Genomic DNA, 19825 nt, shown 5'->3' on the forward strand with positions numbered 1-19825 from the left:
AGTCTTAAATAAAAATTATATAATAAAAATTATCTTTTATTAATATTTACTATAGTAAATTACTTACTATAATAAATTTAATTTAATTTATTATAGTAAGGATTTATAGTAGTTTTAACTTACTTAATATCTTAAGATATTTAAAATTAGCACAATCTATTAGTTAAATCTAGGCTACCGCTTACTTATCTCCTTTAGGTATAGTGTAACTAACTAGTTAGTCTGTGCGTTTTAAATTTCGGAAGAAAAAAAAAGGGTAAAATGCAGTATTTCATGAAATTAAAAGTAAATTTCTGAAATTTACCACCCCTACTTAGTAGCTACCGCTTTCCTAGCGGAGCCCCGCATTTAAATTTTCTTAACTTTGACCGCTCTCGGAAAATATTGAACCCCTCTATCTAAAATAGTGAGGACTGCGAAGGAAACATCATTCCCTATTATTGCATTAAGGCAACATCCTCGGCTTCTCTAATCTCCCATACCGTCTGGAGAATAGATTCTCACATCCAGCGCCCGACTTGGAAGGAAAAAGACACTATTTCATCGCCCCTGCGAAGATTCGAAAGATGACCCTCCAGGCGATCAAGTACGATGGAACACAGCTGTCGATCTTAGATCAGCTACAGTTGCCGCACAACCTGGAATACATACAGATCCGGTCAGCCGAAGAAGGATGGCATGCGATCAAGGAGATGAAAGTGCGAGGCGCGCCAGCCATCGCTATAGTAGCGGCTCTCTCACTTGCGGTAGAGCTTAAGAGTCTCATGACGCATGGCAAGCTATCGACGAGCGCTGAGGAAGTACAACTTCTTATTCGCGAGAAATTACACTATCTCACAACGAGCAGGCCCACAGCTGTTAACCTGAGTGATGCAGCTCGCAAGCTTGAGGCCCATGTATCGACAGAGGCCAAGAAAAGCGACTCTACTGGAAACTCTGTGGCGTCAGCCTTTATGGACGCAGCAGCAAAGATGTTGACAGATGATTTAACCGATAATCAGAACATTGGCAAGTATGGCGCGGATTGGCTCATCCAGAACACGGCTGGAACGGGACAGCAGGAAATAAATGTTCTAACACACTGCAACACTGGGTAAGTGCTCTATTTAACATCCACAGTTCAGTTGCGCCTAATAAGATCCCATAGCTCGCTTGCAACTTCTGGATATGGGACTGCGCTGGGTGTAATCCGCGCACTCCATTCCAAAAAAGTCCTTGGGCGCGCCTACTGTACCGAAACCAGACCATACAACCAAGGATCACGCCTAACAGCGTTCGAATTAGTTCATGATAACATCCCCTCGACGCTCATAACAGACTCGATGGCCGCGGCCTTACTCTCTAGCAAAGAGAGAAGAGTGTCGGCAATTGTAGTCGGCGCGGATAGAGTAGCCGCTAATGGCGACACTGCAAACAAAATCGGCACGTATGGTCTTGCAGTCCTTGCTAGGCATCATGGCCTGAAATTCCTAGTCGCAGCACCTCGCACAACAATTGACCTGCAGACGAAATCGGGTGAGGACATCATCATTGAAGAGCGTCCTGCTGCAGAGGTGACTCGGATCAAGGGGGCGCGAGAAGGATACGAGGGGAATGACTCGATCGCAACAATACGTGTTGCTGCGCCCGGTATCGATGTGTGGAATCCTGCATTTGACGTCACGCCCTCTGCCTTGATCGATGGAATTATAACCGAGGTCGGTGTTGTGGAGAGAGGCGCGGATGGATCCTTTGATTTCGAGCGCATTTTTCAAAACTGAAAACACTCCGTGACCATTATCGAGGCTGACTGCTATGATCTTGGCTGCCATCAATGCTGTTTCTGTTTCCCCCCGTTTCCTTGCTGGACTGCCCCTGCGGCTTGCTCATTACGTTGTCTCTTTGTTCAACGGTTGCTAGGAGCTCTTCGATTCGGGATTCTAGATCTGTCAGATGTTGTTCTAGCGCTGCAGCTCGGATCTCGCCACTATTGTAGATAGATTAGGCGTTGCACGTATAGACGTTTATAGACACAGGCTTACTCTGCCAGTTCTCTGAAGGCCTACAAGCAGTTAGTAACATGTGCATAGTATATCTGTGAAAGACCACTCGAGAACGAGGGCCTCAGCCGAGATGGTGACTGCGGTGTAGAGCTTACCTGCCCAAGATCAACATCCTTATCTTCTTCGGTTCGCGCCATCGCTCAAGTCTATTCAGCGCTATCCTCAAGAGTATATACCTCAAGTGTGTGTAGGGTGACTTTTGCCCGGCGAAGCAATATCGAGGGTTGCAGGGTAATAATTAAGAAGCCGAGATTCCCTATTATGTATTACGAAGATATGCCAAGTATCTTAGTTCAGCTAACAAGTGACGCTTAACTATATATAGCTTAGTAGAAATGTTTATGGTAGGAGGAAATGAACAACAGGAACCATAAGGATAACATCACTAATATACCGTATTGTAATTTTAATGTGAGCTACTACTACTATTATCATTAAGATTTATATTTTATATTTTTATAAATAGCAAGCAATTAAATGTTATCTGAAGTTAATTGTCTAATTCAAGCAATGCATAAGTTAAGTAGGCCTCCCCGGATAAAATCGTAGTTAAAGAGATAGTAATAACTAAGTTAGTGGGTTACCCTTAAGTACTTAGCTGCTGGAGCTAACTATCACTGAATGAACACCTGGTAATAACTGATGTCTTAAAGATAAAGTAAGAGCTTTCCCAGAAAGAGGCCACTTATTATTATTATCTTCGAGAAGACAATAAGGCAAAGCGCCGAAGGTATTAGTCCTTTTCAAATAATTTCCGCAACGTGGCCTTTTTTCGATCCTCGACACCGCGGCTAAATCGTCATAAATAAAGGCGCACGCGGTCCATCATCGGAGAGGACAACTACACATCACAAGCTTCCTTGCCAGATCGCCGTGTAGGCCTTGCGCGCACGTCTAGCTGCTCGAAAACATGGTATGTATAATCTCTTCCACGACAAAGCATCAATTATTCGAAAGACTGACATTCTGCCTATCTAGGCTCAAACTCCCCAGCAACGACGAGCTAACGAGAAGTACGCGAAACAAGAGGCGGCCAAGCGTGGAAAGCCGGTGAGCGCGGTCAAGCAGAAGCAGAAGCCTAAGACTCCCGTATCTACAGGCTGGATAGGTTCGTCCTTCTCGAGAATGAGCACAGGAGATAAGAGAAGACTAACGAGCTTGAAGTGGTGCTTGCTTTTGTAGTATGCGGAGGTGTGATTTTTGAACTCCTCAGGGTCGTCCCCGAGATCTGGTCCGTTGTCGCGTCATCATTCGGTCGCTGGCTGGGCTAGTTCAACCATCGGATGGCTTCGACGAAACCGACTCTTTTACATTTTTCGAATAGAGGATCAGAATTAGTCGCTTATGGAGCACATTGGCAGGCTGGCGCGCCCGCGGCCAGCCCGGTATATTAGGGGCCTGTCCTGTTGATCGCCCCCGGGCAAAAACATCTTTTGAGGAACGGCGACTGATACCACTTTGCATTTATTCTTGTCTGTCTTAATACATGAACGGGGAGTGCTATTTTTTCTATGAATTCTGTACGGGTAATCATTGTACGCGCGAATTAAGCCAGTTTATTATGCGGTTTGGTACTGAGATCAATCGACATGTAGATCTCTCCAATATTACATCCTATATGTTTTATCGAATGAAATTTACAATAGTATGGTCTAGTCGCTAATCAAACGGAGATATGGCCTCTATCCCTCATGAGCTCCCTCGCTCGCAGCCGCGGGCGCCACCTTCTTTTTCTTTTTGGTCTTCTTCGTGCGCGTGGGGTTGGCAGATTCTTCATAACCTTTCTCTTGGAGCTCCGCACCATGCTGTTGATCATCCGCTTTGATCGACTTCTTTTTCTTCTTCTTTTTGACCAGCGCGCCCTCCGCTGGAACGCCTTGTGCATGGATGCGTTCCGATGCCCTTTGCATCTCCAGACGGAGCCTTTCGACTTCCTGCATTGCTCTTGCCATTTCCTTGTCTTCAGCCTCTTTGCGCAGTATGTTCTGGGCCACATCAGGCACTAGTTGAGTCTTATCTTCGAGCGACAGGCTTCCAAGACCACTTGAATCGACCTGTAGTAAAGACCGCTTAGCTTTATTAGTTTCGCTGCTTTCGCTAGCACCACCTAAGGATGGATCATCAGGTCCGATAGTTTCGTCTGTGATCACCTCGACTCTTGCGTGTCTTGGACCAGATTTCCGCCCAAGACCCTCAGGTGGAAGGCTGGACCGTAATTTGTCTATATCCTCGATGGCCAGATCAACAACGGGTATGGTATTGACGTCCAGAAAACTGCCACTTGAAGTGTCGTAGACATTGTGTGAGATAAATGGTGTCTCTGATGATCCGTTTCCAGCTCCGATATAGAAAGGGTCATCCTGGTAGCGTTCTCTGCGCTCTGCCCTTCTCCTTTCCAACCCGGCGGGGTCCTTGAGCAGATTCTCCGAGGCATCTTGGTATGATATTGGCTGGTATATATCGTCGTGCATCAACTCATCGGATTTGGTCGACAATGAGACATCTTGGTAATAGAAATCGTGGAATCTCTTTTCACTGTCTAGATGAAGTGAGAGATTACTGGATTCGCTGAGAATCATATAGAGTCTGGGGTTGAAGGGTTCGTATAGATCAAGGTTTTCGGGCACAGGAACCTTTCGCTGGGCATTTGCGGCGACCGGGTTCAGCTCAAGACCAGAGAACAGTCCGGAGAATGCGCGAGATATGAAAAGAGGCACTTCCTCGGTTTCCGCGCTTTGTGAATGCACAGCCTCTGTTGTGAGTCGCAGGAGCTCGAGAAATTCAGAAGCCCGTTCTTGCACGTCCAGATCAGGGTGTGTGGTTAACAACTCTAGAAAACTGACAATGCGTGCCAACAGAAGTGATACCTCGCTTCGACGGGCGCTGTTCCATTGTTTGGTATCATGTGACAAGGAAAGGAACAAGAATAGCTTGGGGATGGCCTGAAGATAGAGTGATAATATCCTCGCAGGTAGCGATATGTTAGATGAGTCAATGAGAGAAGTGAGTGTCCGGTCAGGGAAAGCGAGGCAGTTCGCATACTCCCCGACTACCCATGCGCAAGGACCGAGCACACCGAGGCCGACAGTGGAGGCCGTCGGAAACAAACTTGTCCTATTGTCAGATAGGACAAGTGCTTCTGCTGCTTTTGCTGCGTGCCACCGAGCACTCTTCACGCGGACGGCAACATTCCGGATTTCCTCTCCAATTCGTGACGCAATCCCCGGTCTGGCGTCTTGTGCTGACGCCGTATGAGCACTTCCTGGAACGTAGTGATTATCGTATGTGTCCCCAGGCGGTATAAGTTTCACTAGCTGCACCAGTACGTTGATATACCACTCGAAATCGAGCACTTCTGAGTAGTTGTCGCGGGAACATATGTCCAAAATTCGACTTAGGACTTCATTCCGATAATCATTAGGTAGGGAGGGAATAGTGTTGGCTTTCGAATCATGCCGTCCGGAATCAGAATCGTCACTTCCAGCAGACGGCTTGATTTCTTTTGCAACCTTGGGTTTGATTGAAAGATCCTGGGTTGCAATGGGGGAACTTCGCAACTGAACGATCAAACGGTTCACGACCGACTGCAAGCTCTCGCTAGAAACCATTTTCACAGCAAGCTCAAGAGCTTGAAGTCTGATGGATATATCCGGATCGTCAAGACAGTCCAGAATCACATCCTGCTCCATCGCAACCAACGCAGGGTGCGAAATTGCAACCCGGTTAAAAGCGAGAAGAGCAACATATTTCACTGCAAGCGCTTTTAGTATAGGACGATAAATCTTGGGAACTACAGAACTTACGGTTTGGGTCCGTGTCCATGACAATCATAGCCCTTAGCTTTCCCACACATAGCCCGGCAATCTCGTCTCTTTCTCCAATGTCTCCGGTGCCGTCCAGTATACCACCTTGGATTACACCGTTGATACATTCGTAAAGCAGTGACATGGCCGTAGTCGTCTGTATTATCTTCGTCAAAGGCCGAAGAAGTTTGCGGATTAACCGTGGTTCCAGGGGAGTGAGGGTTGCAAACTAAAGTACCGACGATCAGCAAAGCACCTACGTGGGGTAGGCAAGAAGGATACATACAAGCTTTATTATCTTGATAGCCATCCAGTTGTTTCCTCCATCAACGAGTAATTCAAAGAACCTCGGGGCAAGGGGCAGAAAGTCATGTGGTCGCCTCCATCCCAATTCACATACAACGTTGATTATCGCAGCTGTTACACTGCTGTCTTCTTGATCATCCAGTAAGCGGTCTTTGATCTTCGGCCATGCAACTCGAAGTGTTTCCGGATAGACCAAAGCAAGCCTGTAAAGACAAACAACGGCCTTTTTCCGGACCACAGCATATGAATGCGAAAGGCGAGGCAAGACATCAGAAAGTAAAGATAATGCAAGTGAAGGCGTGATGATATGCGGCAACGTCACAAGTGGTAAAGACATATTTGGTATGTCAGACGACACAATATCCTGCATCAAAGTCAGATCATGATGCCGCTGCAAAGGTGGACAATTTTCATACCTTTTTCAACAAATTTGTCGCGAGCATGAGCACCTCCGTATCTGGGCGGAAGCTCTGTACGGCACCAAGATAACCAACTCTCTTCTGCATATATTTGGAGGACGACATAACCTCGAGCACATGGAAGGCTGCCCAGGACATATCATAGCCGAACATCTCGAGGTATATAAGTTTCAATAAAGCAGTAGCCTTTTTATCTTCATGATATCAGCTCCTGATCTCTCACTGGACGAAAGGCAATGGTATGATGCAAGGTAGGGTACGAAAGCACGAAGTTGTAGGAGACGGAGGGGTCGCGGGGGAGGGAGTTGCGAACCCATGTCTTGCGATTTTATTTCGATTCTGCATTCTCGGAGACTGTCCTGAATGTATTCCACCTCGCTGCCTTTATGATTCCGCAGACCTCTGATGAGGTCGTACAGTGATTTCTCGAACCTGAATGTACCTGGATATTAGCTATCGATCCTGGATAGACAGAGTATCCAGTTACTGACATGATGAGAGATTCGCCGGTAATCCCGCCGACGAAACAGCACTCTTTTCCGCAGTATTAGACAAAAGGTACGGCTGTATATCGAAGGAGCCTCTAAATCTTGTCATATGCAGGGCGAGTAGTTCCGAGCGAGCAATCCTCAAGAGATCACGATGGACTCGGAGGGGTAGCCTCCGTCTTTTGTGGTGGCTGCTAAACCACGCATGTGTGGGTGGTTCTCAGGGTTAAAGGATCGTAGCGGTCGATTTCAAATTGCGCAAAACCACAAACTCCAGTGAGACTTGAGAGCCATATCTCCTCCAGTTGGATTCGCGTCGCAAGCAATCCTGAGCACGAACTACCTCCGCCAACTCCGCACTGCATCTGGACCTCCGGACCGTGACTTGGCACTAGACTAGTACTTACTAGGACAGCTTGCCCCGAGTCCAACGCTGGCCTCGTAATTGATACTGAGTTGATATAAGTGAAACCTACTATTTTCATCCAACAAAAGAGGGAAAACGACCGATAGAGTCCAATTCTGCCTTAAAGAGCTATCCCTACGCGAATCTCGTCAGAAGACGTCTCTTGCGCTCATTTCTGGTTGGATCATCCGTTCTTAAACCGACAGTCTAGGCATTCTTAGGTATGCGCGTCACCCTTCTGCAGTACTGATTAGCTGACATCTGCCTATTATATTGTTTCCACAGCTCACTCGCCGGCACAGACTGCGATGGGTTCACAGAATCTCCTGGGTCCAGCGGATCCCGCTACCAGTCTTCGTTTGTCGCAAGAGGCGCCCGGGTTCTTGAGAAATAATGCGATTTCAAACGGACGATTCCCGTCATTCCTTAAGTCTGAGAATATGGGAGATTGGATAGCGCACGAACAGCATCTCCTTGCCTGTCTCAGGACAGGAGACGATAAATCCGCTCATATTTTTCTTGACCGGTTGACCGCTCGCTTTGGCCCTTCCAATGAGAGGGTTATGGGTCTCCGAGGCCTGTATCAAGAGGCTGTTGCAGAGGATGGGAAAGCCCTTGAAGGGGTCCTCCATGAGTACGACGAGATTCTCGAGAAGCAACCGGCGAATGTGGTCTGTACCTCGTGTGATTGAATGTTCGCAGTGACATGACTGACTGTGCGACTGGTAGCCCATTCTAAAACGCCGCATCGCGCTTCTGCGGTCAATGTCTAGAATCTCAGACGCTATATCTGCTCTCGTGGAATTTGTCGAGGCCTTTCCTACGGATGCGGAAGCCTGGTGCGAACTGGCAGATCTATACCAAAGCCAGGGGATGAGCTCGCAGGCGATATTTTGTGTCGAGGAGGCTCTCCTTATCGCACCTAATGCTTGGAACGTGAGCATCCGCGCCTTTATCGCTTGAGTCCTGATCTGCATCTGACTCGAACTCTTTAGCTCCACGCCCTCCTCGGCGAATTGCAGTATATCGCCGCTATTTCCACACATGCCGATTCAGAAGAGGACCAACAAAGGCTTCTCGTCAATTCATTCAGGCAATTCTGCAGGAGTGTGGAATTGTGCGATGATTACCTTCGTGGATTCTATGGAATCAAAGTGGTATGATACCTTTTGGCACTGCATTTTCCCTCCGATATATTGTAATCTGACATGGGCCTTACTGACTCAATTCTTCCGCCCTAGACGTCTTCATACCTGCTAGACCACTATTTGCAAAAACCAGACAATAAATCCGGGAAAGGCAATGATAAGAGCCTGTCGAAGGATGTGGTTGAAAGACTCAATATTCTGGCAACGAAGAAGCTTACGGATGCTGTAGAGAAGCGCCAATTGGACATTCAAGGGCCAGGGCCTGGTCAAAGCGAACTTGCAGCAGTCCAGGAGCTTCTGAAGCATCATTGAATCCGTGGGCCTCTACAGCCCGACCACGATGTTTCCTTTCCTTTTTTCCCTACGTGCCTGGTGATGTCTCTGTAACATAATTATTGCGTTCTGAGTAGCATGTAGGTGCTATTAATACACTGCACCAACTTCCCATTCGCGGGATGGCGCACAGACTGACTGTCTGTATAGGTGATCTAGTTGTCTGCTCGGCTAAGGCACTAACTAAGTATCGTCCTGGTTGTGCCTGATCCAGGTACCCTGTTTTTCATTGGACTGTATATGATACCACCTCGATCAGAAATAATATTAGCAATACTATACTGCTCATAATCGAGTAGTAATTAACTGTTAGAATTATTACTGCTATTATTGTGTTCCAGTACGCCACATACTATAGATACCTAGATAGCCAATACATACTCAGTCTACTATGATCTGGAAGGGCGGTGAAGCGCGATGGAGGGGGGACTTGATTTCCGAGAATTCCCCTCCACAAGTTCGTTCGCGACGATAGACAAGTTGACTTAACTTAATTCCTTGGTCTAGAGATGGCGAGAAGACCAGATTAATAGGTATTATTGTCACTCTATAGGTTGGAGTTCCCGGATCTTCGATCCCATTCTTTCTCTGCGCATTCCCGCATTGGCGTGGGATTGTTATTGGGCGTTTGGGCACCAAAAGACGGTTTGGATGTTGATAGTTTGCCAGCTCAAAATGCATGAGGCCCTTTCCCCCTCGCAGCCTCACCATGCCCAACTCCGCCACCAGGTCGCTTGTTGATTCCCTGCCCTGAATTAATGTAATTATTCCCATATTCCATCACTCTGTCCGGCACACACACATTCCTCTTCGTCGCTCCTCACAACACTCCCATCAGACCTCAACGCCATTGAATCCTCTCCACATCTCTCTCTCTGTGTGTTCGCAGCAGTCTCTCCGATAACCCCTCCCCTCGAATGCACGCACAAATCCCCACTGTCCTCGAATGCTCACCATGAGAATCCGACTCTTCATGCTGTGACTTGCAACCTCAACTTGATTCCAGCCATTGAACTGTATGGACCACCTCTACCCCGGTAGTACAAGTGTATCCCAATTACCCGCGATAGGGAACCATCATTTCGAGCACTGGAGGCTGATCCTCTCCGTATGTTTACAGAGCAATAAGCGCGTTTATTGAAACCGTCAACCGTCTTGGACGTTATCCGGCCTAAGGATCCTCGTCCGCTAGAGGACTCACTCTGAAGAGGGCGACTTCCAACAAATCTCTATGACGTGCGTTCTTTCAATCCCGTCAGCATAGATAATCGCAGCGAGAGAGCTCTCTGCTGATGAACATCTTTGGGTCAACAGGTTCAACATCACCATTGATCACTCCAGTCCGCACGACTCGGATCGCTCATCCTTGTCTGACGAAGAGGACTCGTCGGGCGTACAGGTCTCCCCTCCATCCATAGCAGGAAGCCATGATTACCACGACCCGTACGATGATGGGGGCGAATGGGCGCATCTACCGTATCCTGACGAACTGAAGCCGTCCGACTCCGCATCTCGGCCCAGGACTCATGCGTTCCATGGATCGCGTTCAGCCTCCCGTCGCCGCATCCCCAGACGACGAGACGTCATGCATGAACGAGAGAGTTACTCTCGTCGTACGCGACGACACCATTCACCACCACCGCCGGCCTCTCCTGAAAGTAGTGATTCCGCTGATGAATACGAGGGGGGGTATGCGCATGCGCCTCAGGACCGCCGATATTGGCCGCCCGTGGCGCATGCCCCTCCCACAGGGTACGCACATAGTACTTCGTCGGGACCTTCATATAATCCCTATAACCAGGGCGCTGTACCACATGGCGCATTACCACATGGCGCATTTCCATATCCCGGCGGGCCTCATCCGCCACCTGCATCCGATCAATTGGTGAGGCTAGGTCATCTCGGAGGCCATCCGCCGCAATACGCCGGTTCCCCTCCATATGGATATGGTTCCCAGTTTCCCCATGTTCACAGTCCTCCCACCGTGTCGCCTTATTTTGGCCATGAGCACCATGCCGACTACCTTGGACACCACGTGCATCGCCCTCCTCCTCCTCATTCTCATCACTCTCATCACCAGGCAGCTCACCCCCGCGGTCGACGCCGTGCTCATAGCCCACCGGAACACGCCATGTCGCATACAGTCCCACCGCCCGCTGCTGCACCATACGGGGCGCCTCCTTTTGGCCCATCCGACATGGTGCCATACGGACATCCTGGCTATCTCCAATATAATAATCCATACCAGGTAGTCCCAGGAATGCCGCCGCCGCCGTATTTCAATCCTTACCCCCGTGTTTCTCCACCACCGCGCGCGGCGACCACCCCGTCGGCAACATCGGAGGCAGATACGGCAAAGGATGAAGCAATTGCTAGACTCGAGAAACTCATTCTCGACGAGCGATTAGAGAGAGAAGCCAGAGAAGCTGCCCGCCAAGAAGCTATCGAGAGAGAGGCGGCTGAACGAGCTGCCAGGGAGGAGCGAGCGGCTGCTGAGAAGAAGATTGCTGATGAGGCTGCTGCAAAGGCTGCTGCTGAAGCAAAGGCGGAAGCAGAAAAGAAGGCTGCGGAGGAGGCTGAAAAGGCGAAGAAAGCGGCCGAGGAGGCAGCCGCGGCGGCGGCGGCAGAAGCAGCAGCAGCAGCTACAGAAGCAGCCAATGCAGCGGCAGAAGAGAGAATTGCTGCTGCTGCTGCCGCTGCCAGCGCCGCAGCAAATCAACCTCCGCCGGAGAAGAAAAAGCCCATAAAATTTAAGGATGCAGTTGGTCGGAAATTCAGCTTTCCTTTCCACCTTTGCTGCACCTGGCAGGTAAGATTCTCTACAGCATGAGCCGTTTGTGACTTGAAGGGACTGTTACTTACTATCGTCCGTCCGTCAGGGAATGGAAGAGCTCATACGGCAGGCATTCCTCCATGTCGAGGTGATCGGACCACATGTCGCTGAAGGGCATTACGACCTAGTAGGGCCGAACGGTGATATAATTCTCCCACAGGTCTGGGAGACTGTAGTTGAGCCAGACTGGACAATCACCATGCATATGTGGCCGATACCCGAAAAACCAAAAACTCCAGAGCCTCCACCACCACCTCCCCCTCCCCCTCCGCCCGAGCCTGTCGCGGATGATAATGCCATAGTCACCGTTGTGGAGGAGCCAAAGAAGGCGGAATCAACAGGTATGATAGAGACTTCCCGAATTCTCTCTGTCGTCGGCTTCCATTCTGCGCGCTGTTTCTGTGTCGCATTGCTCCATCTGGCGTTGTCGTGGAATTTCTAACCGATGTCCTGCTTTAGGCCCTAAGAAACAACGTGTGAAAGCCCCTGATCCAGGCGCATTCGCTATGTGGATGGTTGGTGGTAGTCGGGCGAGGGCTATCAAGTCTTTAAAAGCGGCAAAAAAGCCTGAAGTACTTTGACATATGATCTCTGCTGTGTTGTAAAACTGCTCCAGCTGCTCAGGAGAACAGTGTTCAAGGCTGTGGTGGAGGCTGCTGGGTAGTTGTCAGTTGTCAGTTGCAAGGCAGCGAACCCCCCTCACTCATTGTTGATGCAAGATTTTGGCCTCTTTCAGCAGCCCCTGAGGAGCAGATCGCTGTCAAAAGATCCTGTTCAGCTGGTGGTTTTCATACCATCTACTTGACGTGATGTACTTCAGGGGGGGCATGGCTTTTCCTCTTGGTTTAACCGAGATTGGTTTCTCGTGCCTTTTTTCTAATGTTTTGTTGGGGAGGATGGATGTCGTTGCATTCTTTGTTTACGTTACGCCAATCACGAACTGCTTGTTGTATCATACCCGGAAGCGCTCTAGATGCTGTTATGAGATCGGCCGAAGAAAATATAGTTATAGTTTTCTATTTACCAATTTCTCCTACGATATGTTACTATACTGATCAGGGTGCACTGCTTGTATTGTGGAGGAAATACGACAGGCTGACACTGGGCCTCTTATTTTCTTTTTTATTTCACCGCATGGATTACTTCTCCCTACTGGTAACTGACTATATGCGGTTCAACGCGCTCGGAAAAAACGGACTATCCCTGATTGATGTGGCCAGCCACCCTGTATATATTTATATATGTAATTCGCAACTATTTTATCTTTTAGGCACGAGAGGCTTCCAGCCACTCATATCATCCGCATCGTTGTCGAGAAGATTATCTGCAAGAGCACCCCTGGGCGCCCCATTATTCCTTATCGGTAAGCCCGGGGGCACATCGGCACGCGGGGAGGAGTTCTTTGACTCAAAGCCCTCTACTCCACGCGCTGGAAGCGCAGGTTTCCGTCCTTGTAGCTCGGCGGTGCGATAATTTGCGCCACCAGAACTGAGAGACAGACTAGAGATGGAATTTGTGTCTTTCTCAAAACTAGTGCTAGAAGCCAATGATGCTGGTTTTCTCGGTATTGGTGGTGGAGCCTTTAGCTCTTCTGACCGGGCCAGGTTATTCTCTGGACTTTTCGACGCATCGATATCGTGTCTCTCGAGACCGTCCAGTTCAGCGTGTAGCGCTGTCTGCCTGCCTTGACGTCTTGGTGCTGGCGGGGCTGGCGGGGTGGATTTCTTCCCAGGCGTTGATAGAGATGTGGAGTCATCCTTCTTTCGAAGAGGCAATTCTGATGGGTATATCCAATCAGGGATTCCGTCGGGCGAGAAGGGGTTTGATTTCTGATATATGTTTGGAACTTGGCCATCTGCAGGCGGCTTGATTGTCGACCTGGAGGGGACACCTTGTTCATGTTAGTTTGACCATTTACGGGCATAGAAAAAGGGGTTTTCTTTTTCTCTCTCTCAATACTTACCAAGAGGTTCAAGCCACCACTTCTGACGGTCTGAACTAGGCGACGGCAAGTCAGGAGAGATGGGTACGAGTTCTTCTCCCCCTTCTGTATCTGCGGATCTGCCGAGATCAGGTATCAAGTCGTCTGTACCGTGTTTGAACTTCTCGTAGAGAGAGCGACTGAGTCTTTCCTTCAGCTTCTCATCTATGACATGTATGGTGCAGTCAAACATAGCCCAGACAGGACGATGGTCTGAAAAACGTAAATCTGCCGTCGCATAGTGAGATTGTCGGAGATTCTTGCCCTTCCACAGCACTCTGTCGCACCATGCGGGAATGCGCGCTTTTTCTCTGCAGTGCGTTAGATTATGCAAGGTGGTTTGATTCGTTTTTCTTTTCTAATTCAGGGAGTCCTTACGAGGTGTCGTATTCATCAGATCCGATGTCGTATTTGTAAGTTGGTGGGAATGTAATTGGCGCTTCGGAATAGAATTTAAAAGTCCTTCCTGCCATCATCTGCAGATTTAACTAGAAGATTGTCAGTGGACAATAAGCGCGATGAGGAAAGTAGATGATGGGGTTACCTGATCATTTTCATAGAGTTTATCGAACATTCCTAGCTTGATGTACTCCCTGACTTTGTGGTCACTGAGGCCTATGCGATAGTTGAAATCACCAAGCCAGATGACGGTGTCATGGTCTTCGATAGACCTATTCCTTTGAAATCTCAGACCATGACTGATAGTTTCATAATCCCGATTCCTCTCGTCATAGTTCGCAAATCCGGCGGCAAGATGTGCAGTGACAAAACACATTCTAGTGTTCGAGTATTCGAACCGAATAGCACAACCGCCTTTGTTGCCTCCCATGCCAGAAAGACCGGTCTAGTTGCGTAATTAGCCTGGTACAAGCAACAGTGAGAGGGAAATTTGAGCGTACCTTTTTAACACTTCCTTCCACGTTCTTAATGTCACTAAGGGCATCGGTTCTCACGTATATGAGAAGAGCGGCCCCAACGAGTTGGCCGCTACGAAGAAGCACGTATCGTGAGGGCCCTTGCCTGCTAGCAAGGTCGTTTAGACAAACTTTGACAGCCTCCTCCCAGACCTTGCGTGTCCGTGGATCAGTAGACATTATTTGTTGAGGGCTCAACTCCACGATCTCTTGAAACCCGACAGCTACTATGGCCGGTCCCTCCCCATGCTCATCAAATGCAGAGGACAGCCAGGGTGAAAGGTCAGTAGATGCACCTTCGCTCCTTCCATTGAGGTTGAAAGTGCCAACCCAGACGCGGATAGATTTAGTCGAGGAGTATTCCGTGAGCTGGCGGTTCATCTCAGCAGTGACCATATCACTGATCGGGTCATATAAGTGAACAGACAACTGGTTCGTTAAGCGACCTAGCAAGAGATCTATCGTGTTTTGTCGAGCCTTATCCGTAAAATTATTCACATACAAGCGCGTGGCACTCTTGCGTGCGTCTGCAAGAGCACCTGCCAGTGACATTTTGCCGTGTCTAGTAAATGAGCTTTTGAGAGCCCCAGTTCCAGCGTAGATCTTTGATAACGCGTCACCATTGTCGGCCCACAGACTTGAATGCCTCATCTGGAGGTCTTGCGTGACTCTTCCGCCATGCTGAATCAAGAAAGTATCAAGAGCCATCAGACTAATGATGGTCTGTACGAGGTTTGTCCTGTCCAAGCAATCAAGACAATTGGTTCGGAAAACGCCTTCTTGCTGGATAACAACCGCCGAACTCTTCGGGTAGTGTTTCTCGTTTGTGGGAGACTCTGACTGACGGAAGACATCTTCCGACAAGAAATAAGCAAATCCATCCAACGAGTTTTCAACCTCAACCCGAATTTGACGGCCGACATCGTAGCCAGCCGGACCGCGAGCTTCAACATGGAAATCAAACTCAGTAGCTCGCAATAGATGATGGTCTGACGAAGAGCCCGGGGCACCTCGCTGTCTGAGTGAGCTTCTGGAAATATGTTCACGGAATTTGGCGGACAATTCGGCTTCCCCTGACTTGAGCGCGCTGAGAAGGTTGACCACATGTACTGCTCCGTACTCGTGTTCAAGGAACTCAAAGTGCTTGTCAAACGCATGCTGCGTCGCCTCGAAAGAGCGTGTAACCTCGATTTTTTGTTGCCCAGGGAGGAGGCCGGGGGTCTGCTCCCAAAAGATAGGAACCGAACCACGTACTTGAACGTAAGAGAAATTTATCCCCGGGGGACTCCATAAAATGAGCTCAGTCTCGACGAAATTTGAGACGTTCCCATCGTCATCTATCCCTCTCGAGTTGAATCTGGTGCCAGCTCGCCGCCACGATTGACGTGATATGAGGGTCAATGTTGAAGGGAGATTTGACCGCACCTGAGGAAGCGGATGGGCTGACGCAGGGATGGTCAACGTCCCGGCGAACCCTCGTATGACAGACGTTAGAATTCGAGAGGCATCGAGCGCCACTCTTTCGTGGCTAGCTAGGCGGCTCCTGAAGAGAAGAAGAGGATTGATCATATAATGATTCCATAACATGTCTCCGTCGAGACTATCGATATCGAAGGCGGTCGACTCATTGTAACTGATAGCTCGTCAGCTTGGCTCCTTTGGACCCAGGCAGGTACGATGTCTACTCACCGGTCCTGGAGGCGATCCGTGAGGTTGAAGTCGAGGCTGTAGTAGAAACTGCCATCATTCAGGAGTTTTTTCAGAGCAAGGAATGGATGGTCTGTAACAACATCTCTAGGGTCCTGACTGAAGCTACGGCTGGTATCCTCAGCTCCCCATTGGGAGCCTGCTTCATATTCCAGTCCATTCTCATAATCGGAGCGATTTAGACAATCTGCCGGAATCAGCTTAGTCCTAGGGACGTGTTCAGAGATATATACTGACAAAATTCTACGTTATCAATTCTTAGGACGGTCTCGCCTGGTCTAACTGTAGCCGCCTTCGAAGAGGCGGTAGCAACGCAGATAAAGACGTCGTGATTCAGTGTGATAAGACCCAGGGTACCGTGCCCCTCGCCCAGCAGTCTGTATTCTCTTAGATTGATCGAGGAGGCACTGCAGAACTCGACCAGGCAGCGTGGGGTCTCATTATTGCCAGCTTCCGGTATCCCATTAGACGATTCCCCCGCAATCGGTGTGTGCCGGAAGATCAGCGCATGTTCGCTCGTTACGAGGGCAATTGTGCGATCAGGCTGTTCTCGACAGAGAACACGAAGGGTCGACATGATCTAGGGGAACTGTGCGTCCACCATCCAAGACCAGATCGACCGATCATGGGGGTGGAGGGGAGCGGTTTGCTGGAGGGGTTGAATGAGTTGAGATGTGGTGAGCTTGAGCCGGCGATTTGCGTCAGAAGGCTTGCGCGTCGCTCCGGGGAGGGCGATTACTGTGACAGATCAGTGCCAAAATATAATACTTAACATCACTGCGCCTGGAGTTTTCTCGCAGAGCGCAGAGAAAGTCATCGATTGATGGTCGTGTTATTAGACCTTTAATGTACTAGTTAGTGTTGGCCAATAACTAGTTAAGTCAAAGTAGGAGTTCTTAGGTCATCAGCCAGGCTCGTGCCCCGTTGCTGGTTTAAGCCTTACGGTCTTCAAGAGAGGGATTAATTACCAAAACAGGTAGATCTCTGTATAACTAAGATAAGATAATAATAATTAAGTTAATGAATTGAAGAATACTAAGCTAGTTAACTATATAAACGTATTGTGGACAGGACTCTCACGTCTTCCGTGAGATGAAATAATGTCGACTGCTCAAGGTGACTCGAGATGGCTTCCAGCAGAGTTAACGAGGACCTGCAAGTCACCAGCGACACGTTTACAGGAATCGTTCAAGCGTTCCACGTGGGCAAGTATGAGGCTTTCTATCTCAGCACGCCTCTGTATGAGTTCAGCCAGGCGTTTAATCCGAGTCGCCCGGCGCCCGGCGCTAATCTGGCGTCAGAAACCGAGCCAACTTTCTAAGTTATAGAAGCTGGCTGACATACATAGAACGCCTGCTAGCGATAACTCGATTATGTAGATGCAGCTCGAATTCTTGTGCTCTCGATTGGTGATGTTCCTCAAGCGCCTGTTTGTGGCGTCTAGCGCGCTCTTCGAACTAGTCACGGACGGAAGAGTGTCAGCGTGGCAGCGATGTATATATGTCTTCAGACCAGAAGACACTGTGATACTACTTGGCTCACAGATGCGTCCATGTCTTTCAAGGAAAAAGACATATCAGCGGACCCTTGGGCCGCCTGTCTTCGTGACAATGGCTGCTGGCGCCCCGAACGAGCGTTGCCGGGTTTTTTCTTAGCAGCCATGATCAGAGTATTTCCAGCGTCAAGAACAAAGAACCAGGCTAATCACACAGCTCTCTGGTTGGACAGTGAGACGAAGTTCGAGGGCAAAAGTCTGGGTTCCGATCGATAACTAGTCAAATGAACTACTCCGTAGTGAGTTAAGTGAACTACTTAAAACTAAGCGCTGGACGGCAAAAAAAAAGTCTTAGTCATCACACCTATCTCCGCATGGTTATTTTCTTCAAGTCGCTAGAATATCTCAACGCCAACCACGGGTTGATTAACGGGTTGACGAGGGGATTCTTATAACAGAACGGGCCTTTTAAAGATACAGATTATCTCGTCTGTTCCAATCCCAAGTGGCCCAAAATGGGTCTCGCAGGCCCTCGAAAGTGAGTGAGCAGCGCTAGGACGACGTGCGACTGCGACTGCTGCTACTAATGCTAATGCTAATGCGCTTATTTTCCAGGAGGACCAAGATCTCTCATGACCCAAACAATACGAATTGGGCACGTTCGACTAGTGGCTTTGGCCACAAAATCATGAGCTCGCAGGGGTGGACTCCTGGCAGTCTCCTCGGCGCTCGCGATGCTGCGCATGCTGATCATTTCACCGCAGGCAGTGCCTCTCATATCCGGGTCTCTCTGAAGGATGATACTCTCGGATTAGGCGCGAGACCGAAGCGCGATTTAATTGACGGCCCGACCGGATTGGACGCTTTTCAGGGCCTGCTGGGTCGACTCAACGGCAAAACAGATGCGGAGCTGGAGAAGGAACAGCGAAAGCGTGACGACGTCAAACTCGCTATCTATACTGCAAGAAAATGGCAGGCAGTTAGATTCGTCAGTGGCGGTTTGCTCGTCCCTGAGAAGATGGAGGCGCTTCCCAACAAGACTCGAGAGGAGCCCGATAAGCAAGGGCCTAGCGCTGCAGACTCTGCTGAGGAATCACAGCCGGAGTCAGAATCGGAAAAGGAAAAGTCTAAGAAGTCTAAGAAATCTAAGAAATCCAAAAAGTCCAAGAAGGGTGATTCCGACGTCAAGCCAGATGCAGACAGTCGGTCGTCTTCCAAGAGCAAGCGCAAAGAGTCTAAGAAACGGAAACACGGTGGTGGAAGCGATCAATCCGATGATAATCAAGAAGGCGACGAAGAACAAAAGGCAGTCCCCAAGCCTTCCAAGTCGAAGGATGCAGAGACCAATGGGTCCCAGACTTCTTCAAGATCTGAAACGCCCGCGACCTCGAGGGAGCGCATTCCTATGGGAAGGCATATTTTCCGAAGCAGACATATCCAGCAAAAGAAAAAGGCACTTATGGACGATAAATCGCTCAATGAGGTAATTGGCTGCATCCTGCCTTCCATATCGTATGTGCTCGCATCATCTAATTGTCACGGCAGATATTTATGATCAAATCCTGAACACCTGATCTAATCACGGACATACCGACCTACTATAGACGAATCAATCTTCGTCACAGCATTTCCAGCGGCAGGCCGCTGGATATACAATTGAAATTCGATACCAATAGAGCATCTGCCATCTTATCTGAAAAAGTTGTCACATGGGTTGATATCAAAGCCTCTGGCCCCTCACACTCCGCCATTTGTCTTTGCAGGCTCAGTGAGGAATTGTATAGAGTGATATTCAAGAGATTGAAGAATAAAGGGAGTAGATACGCGCTACGAGTAGGAGTGTGAAATCAATCTAAATATATATATATATATAAATAATATGGTATAGAAGTTTCTAAATATGGGATCTGCCCGAGAAGGCAGGCGGTGTAGAGTAAACCGAGTGTAACA

At 48.9% G+C, this 19825-nt stretch overlaps 7 protein-coding genes across 7 annotated transcripts; 4 read left to right on the forward strand and 3 right to left on the reverse strand.

Annotated features, from left to right (window-relative positions):
* Window positions 1–566: 566 nt before the first annotated feature.
* Window positions 567–1760, forward strand: C8Q69DRAFT_406009 (Methylthioribose-1-phosphate isomerase; the record flags this gene model as incomplete). Its single annotated transcript, XM_028628102.1, has 2 exons — window positions 567–1093; window positions 1148–1760. 2 exons carry the CDS (start codon window positions 567–569, stop codon window positions 1758–1760), a joined length of 1140 nt encoding a protein of 379 aa, XP_028482740.1.
* Window positions 1761–3615: 1855 nt separating this feature from the next.
* Window positions 3616–7157, reverse strand: C8Q69DRAFT_58752 (armadillo-type protein). Its single transcript, XM_028633813.1, has 6 exons — window positions 7062–7157; window positions 6884–7002; window positions 6568–6764; window positions 6132–6515; window positions 5846–6074; window positions 3616–5793 (listed from the first exon to the last, which is right to left on the reverse strand). Coding segments are annotated over exons 1-6 (3000 nt in total). The 5' UTR covers window positions 7064–7157; the 3' UTR covers window positions 3616–3724.
* A 218-nt stretch (window positions 7158–7375) lies between these two features.
* C8Q69DRAFT_475040 (hypothetical protein) lies at window positions 7376–9253 on the forward strand. The gene is made up of 6 exons (XM_028631171.1): window positions 7376–7685; window positions 7750–8135; window positions 8194–8400; window positions 8460–8621; window positions 8706–9025; window positions 9096–9253. The coding sequence occupies exons 2-5, from the start codon at window positions 7773–7775 to the stop codon at window positions 8922–8924; spliced, it is 951 nt and encodes a 316-aa protein (XP_028482742.1). The 5' UTR covers window positions 7376–7685; window positions 7750–7772; the 3' UTR covers window positions 8925–9025; window positions 9096–9253.
* A 923-nt stretch (window positions 9254–10176) lies between these two features.
* Window positions 10177–12359, forward strand: C8Q69DRAFT_509058 (hypothetical protein; the record flags this gene model as incomplete). The annotated part of the gene is made up of 4 exons (XM_028633050.1): window positions 10177–10181; window positions 10260–11754; window positions 11825–12119; window positions 12238–12359. 4 exons carry the CDS (start codon window positions 10177–10179, stop codon window positions 12357–12359), a joined length of 1917 nt encoding a protein of 638 aa, XP_028482743.1.
* Window positions 12360–13037: 678 nt separating this feature from the next.
* Window positions 13038–16957, reverse strand: C8Q69DRAFT_487875 (SacI homology domain-containing protein; the record flags this gene model as incomplete). The annotated part of the gene is made up of 7 exons (XM_028632020.1): window positions 13038–13669; window positions 13742–14070; window positions 14138–14247; window positions 14304–14603; window positions 14659–16306; window positions 16363–16567; window positions 16618–16957. 7 exons carry the CDS (start codon window positions 16955–16957, stop codon window positions 13038–13040), a joined length of 3564 nt encoding a protein of 1187 aa, XP_028482744.1.
* Window positions 16958–17405: 448 nt separating this feature from the next.
* Window positions 17406–18251, reverse strand: C8Q69DRAFT_58962 (hypothetical protein). Its single transcript, XM_028633814.1, has 3 exons — window positions 17923–18251; window positions 17725–17837; window positions 17406–17666 (listed from the first exon to the last, which is right to left on the reverse strand). Exons 1-3 carry the CDS (start codon window positions 18040–18042, stop codon window positions 17492–17494), a joined length of 408 nt encoding a protein of 135 aa, XP_028482745.1. The 5' UTR covers window positions 18043–18251; the 3' UTR covers window positions 17406–17491.
* On the forward strand, window positions 18222–19756 carry C8Q69DRAFT_58970 (hypothetical protein). The gene is made up of 3 exons (XM_028633815.1): window positions 18222–18413; window positions 18491–19358; window positions 19421–19756. The coding sequence occupies exons 1-3, from the start codon at window positions 18391–18393 to the stop codon at window positions 19439–19441; spliced, it is 912 nt and encodes a 303-aa protein (XP_028482746.1). The 5' UTR covers window positions 18222–18390; the 3' UTR covers window positions 19442–19756.
* Window positions 19757–19825: the final 69 nt, after the last annotated feature.

The sequence above is a fragment of the Paecilomyces variotii genome (assembly GCF_004022145.1).
Source record: "Paecilomyces variotii strain CBS 101075 chromosome Unknown C8Q69scaffold_10, whole genome shotgun sequence".
Taxonomy (NCBI): domain Eukaryota; kingdom Fungi; phylum Ascomycota; class Eurotiomycetes; order Eurotiales; family Thermoascaceae; genus Paecilomyces; species Paecilomyces variotii.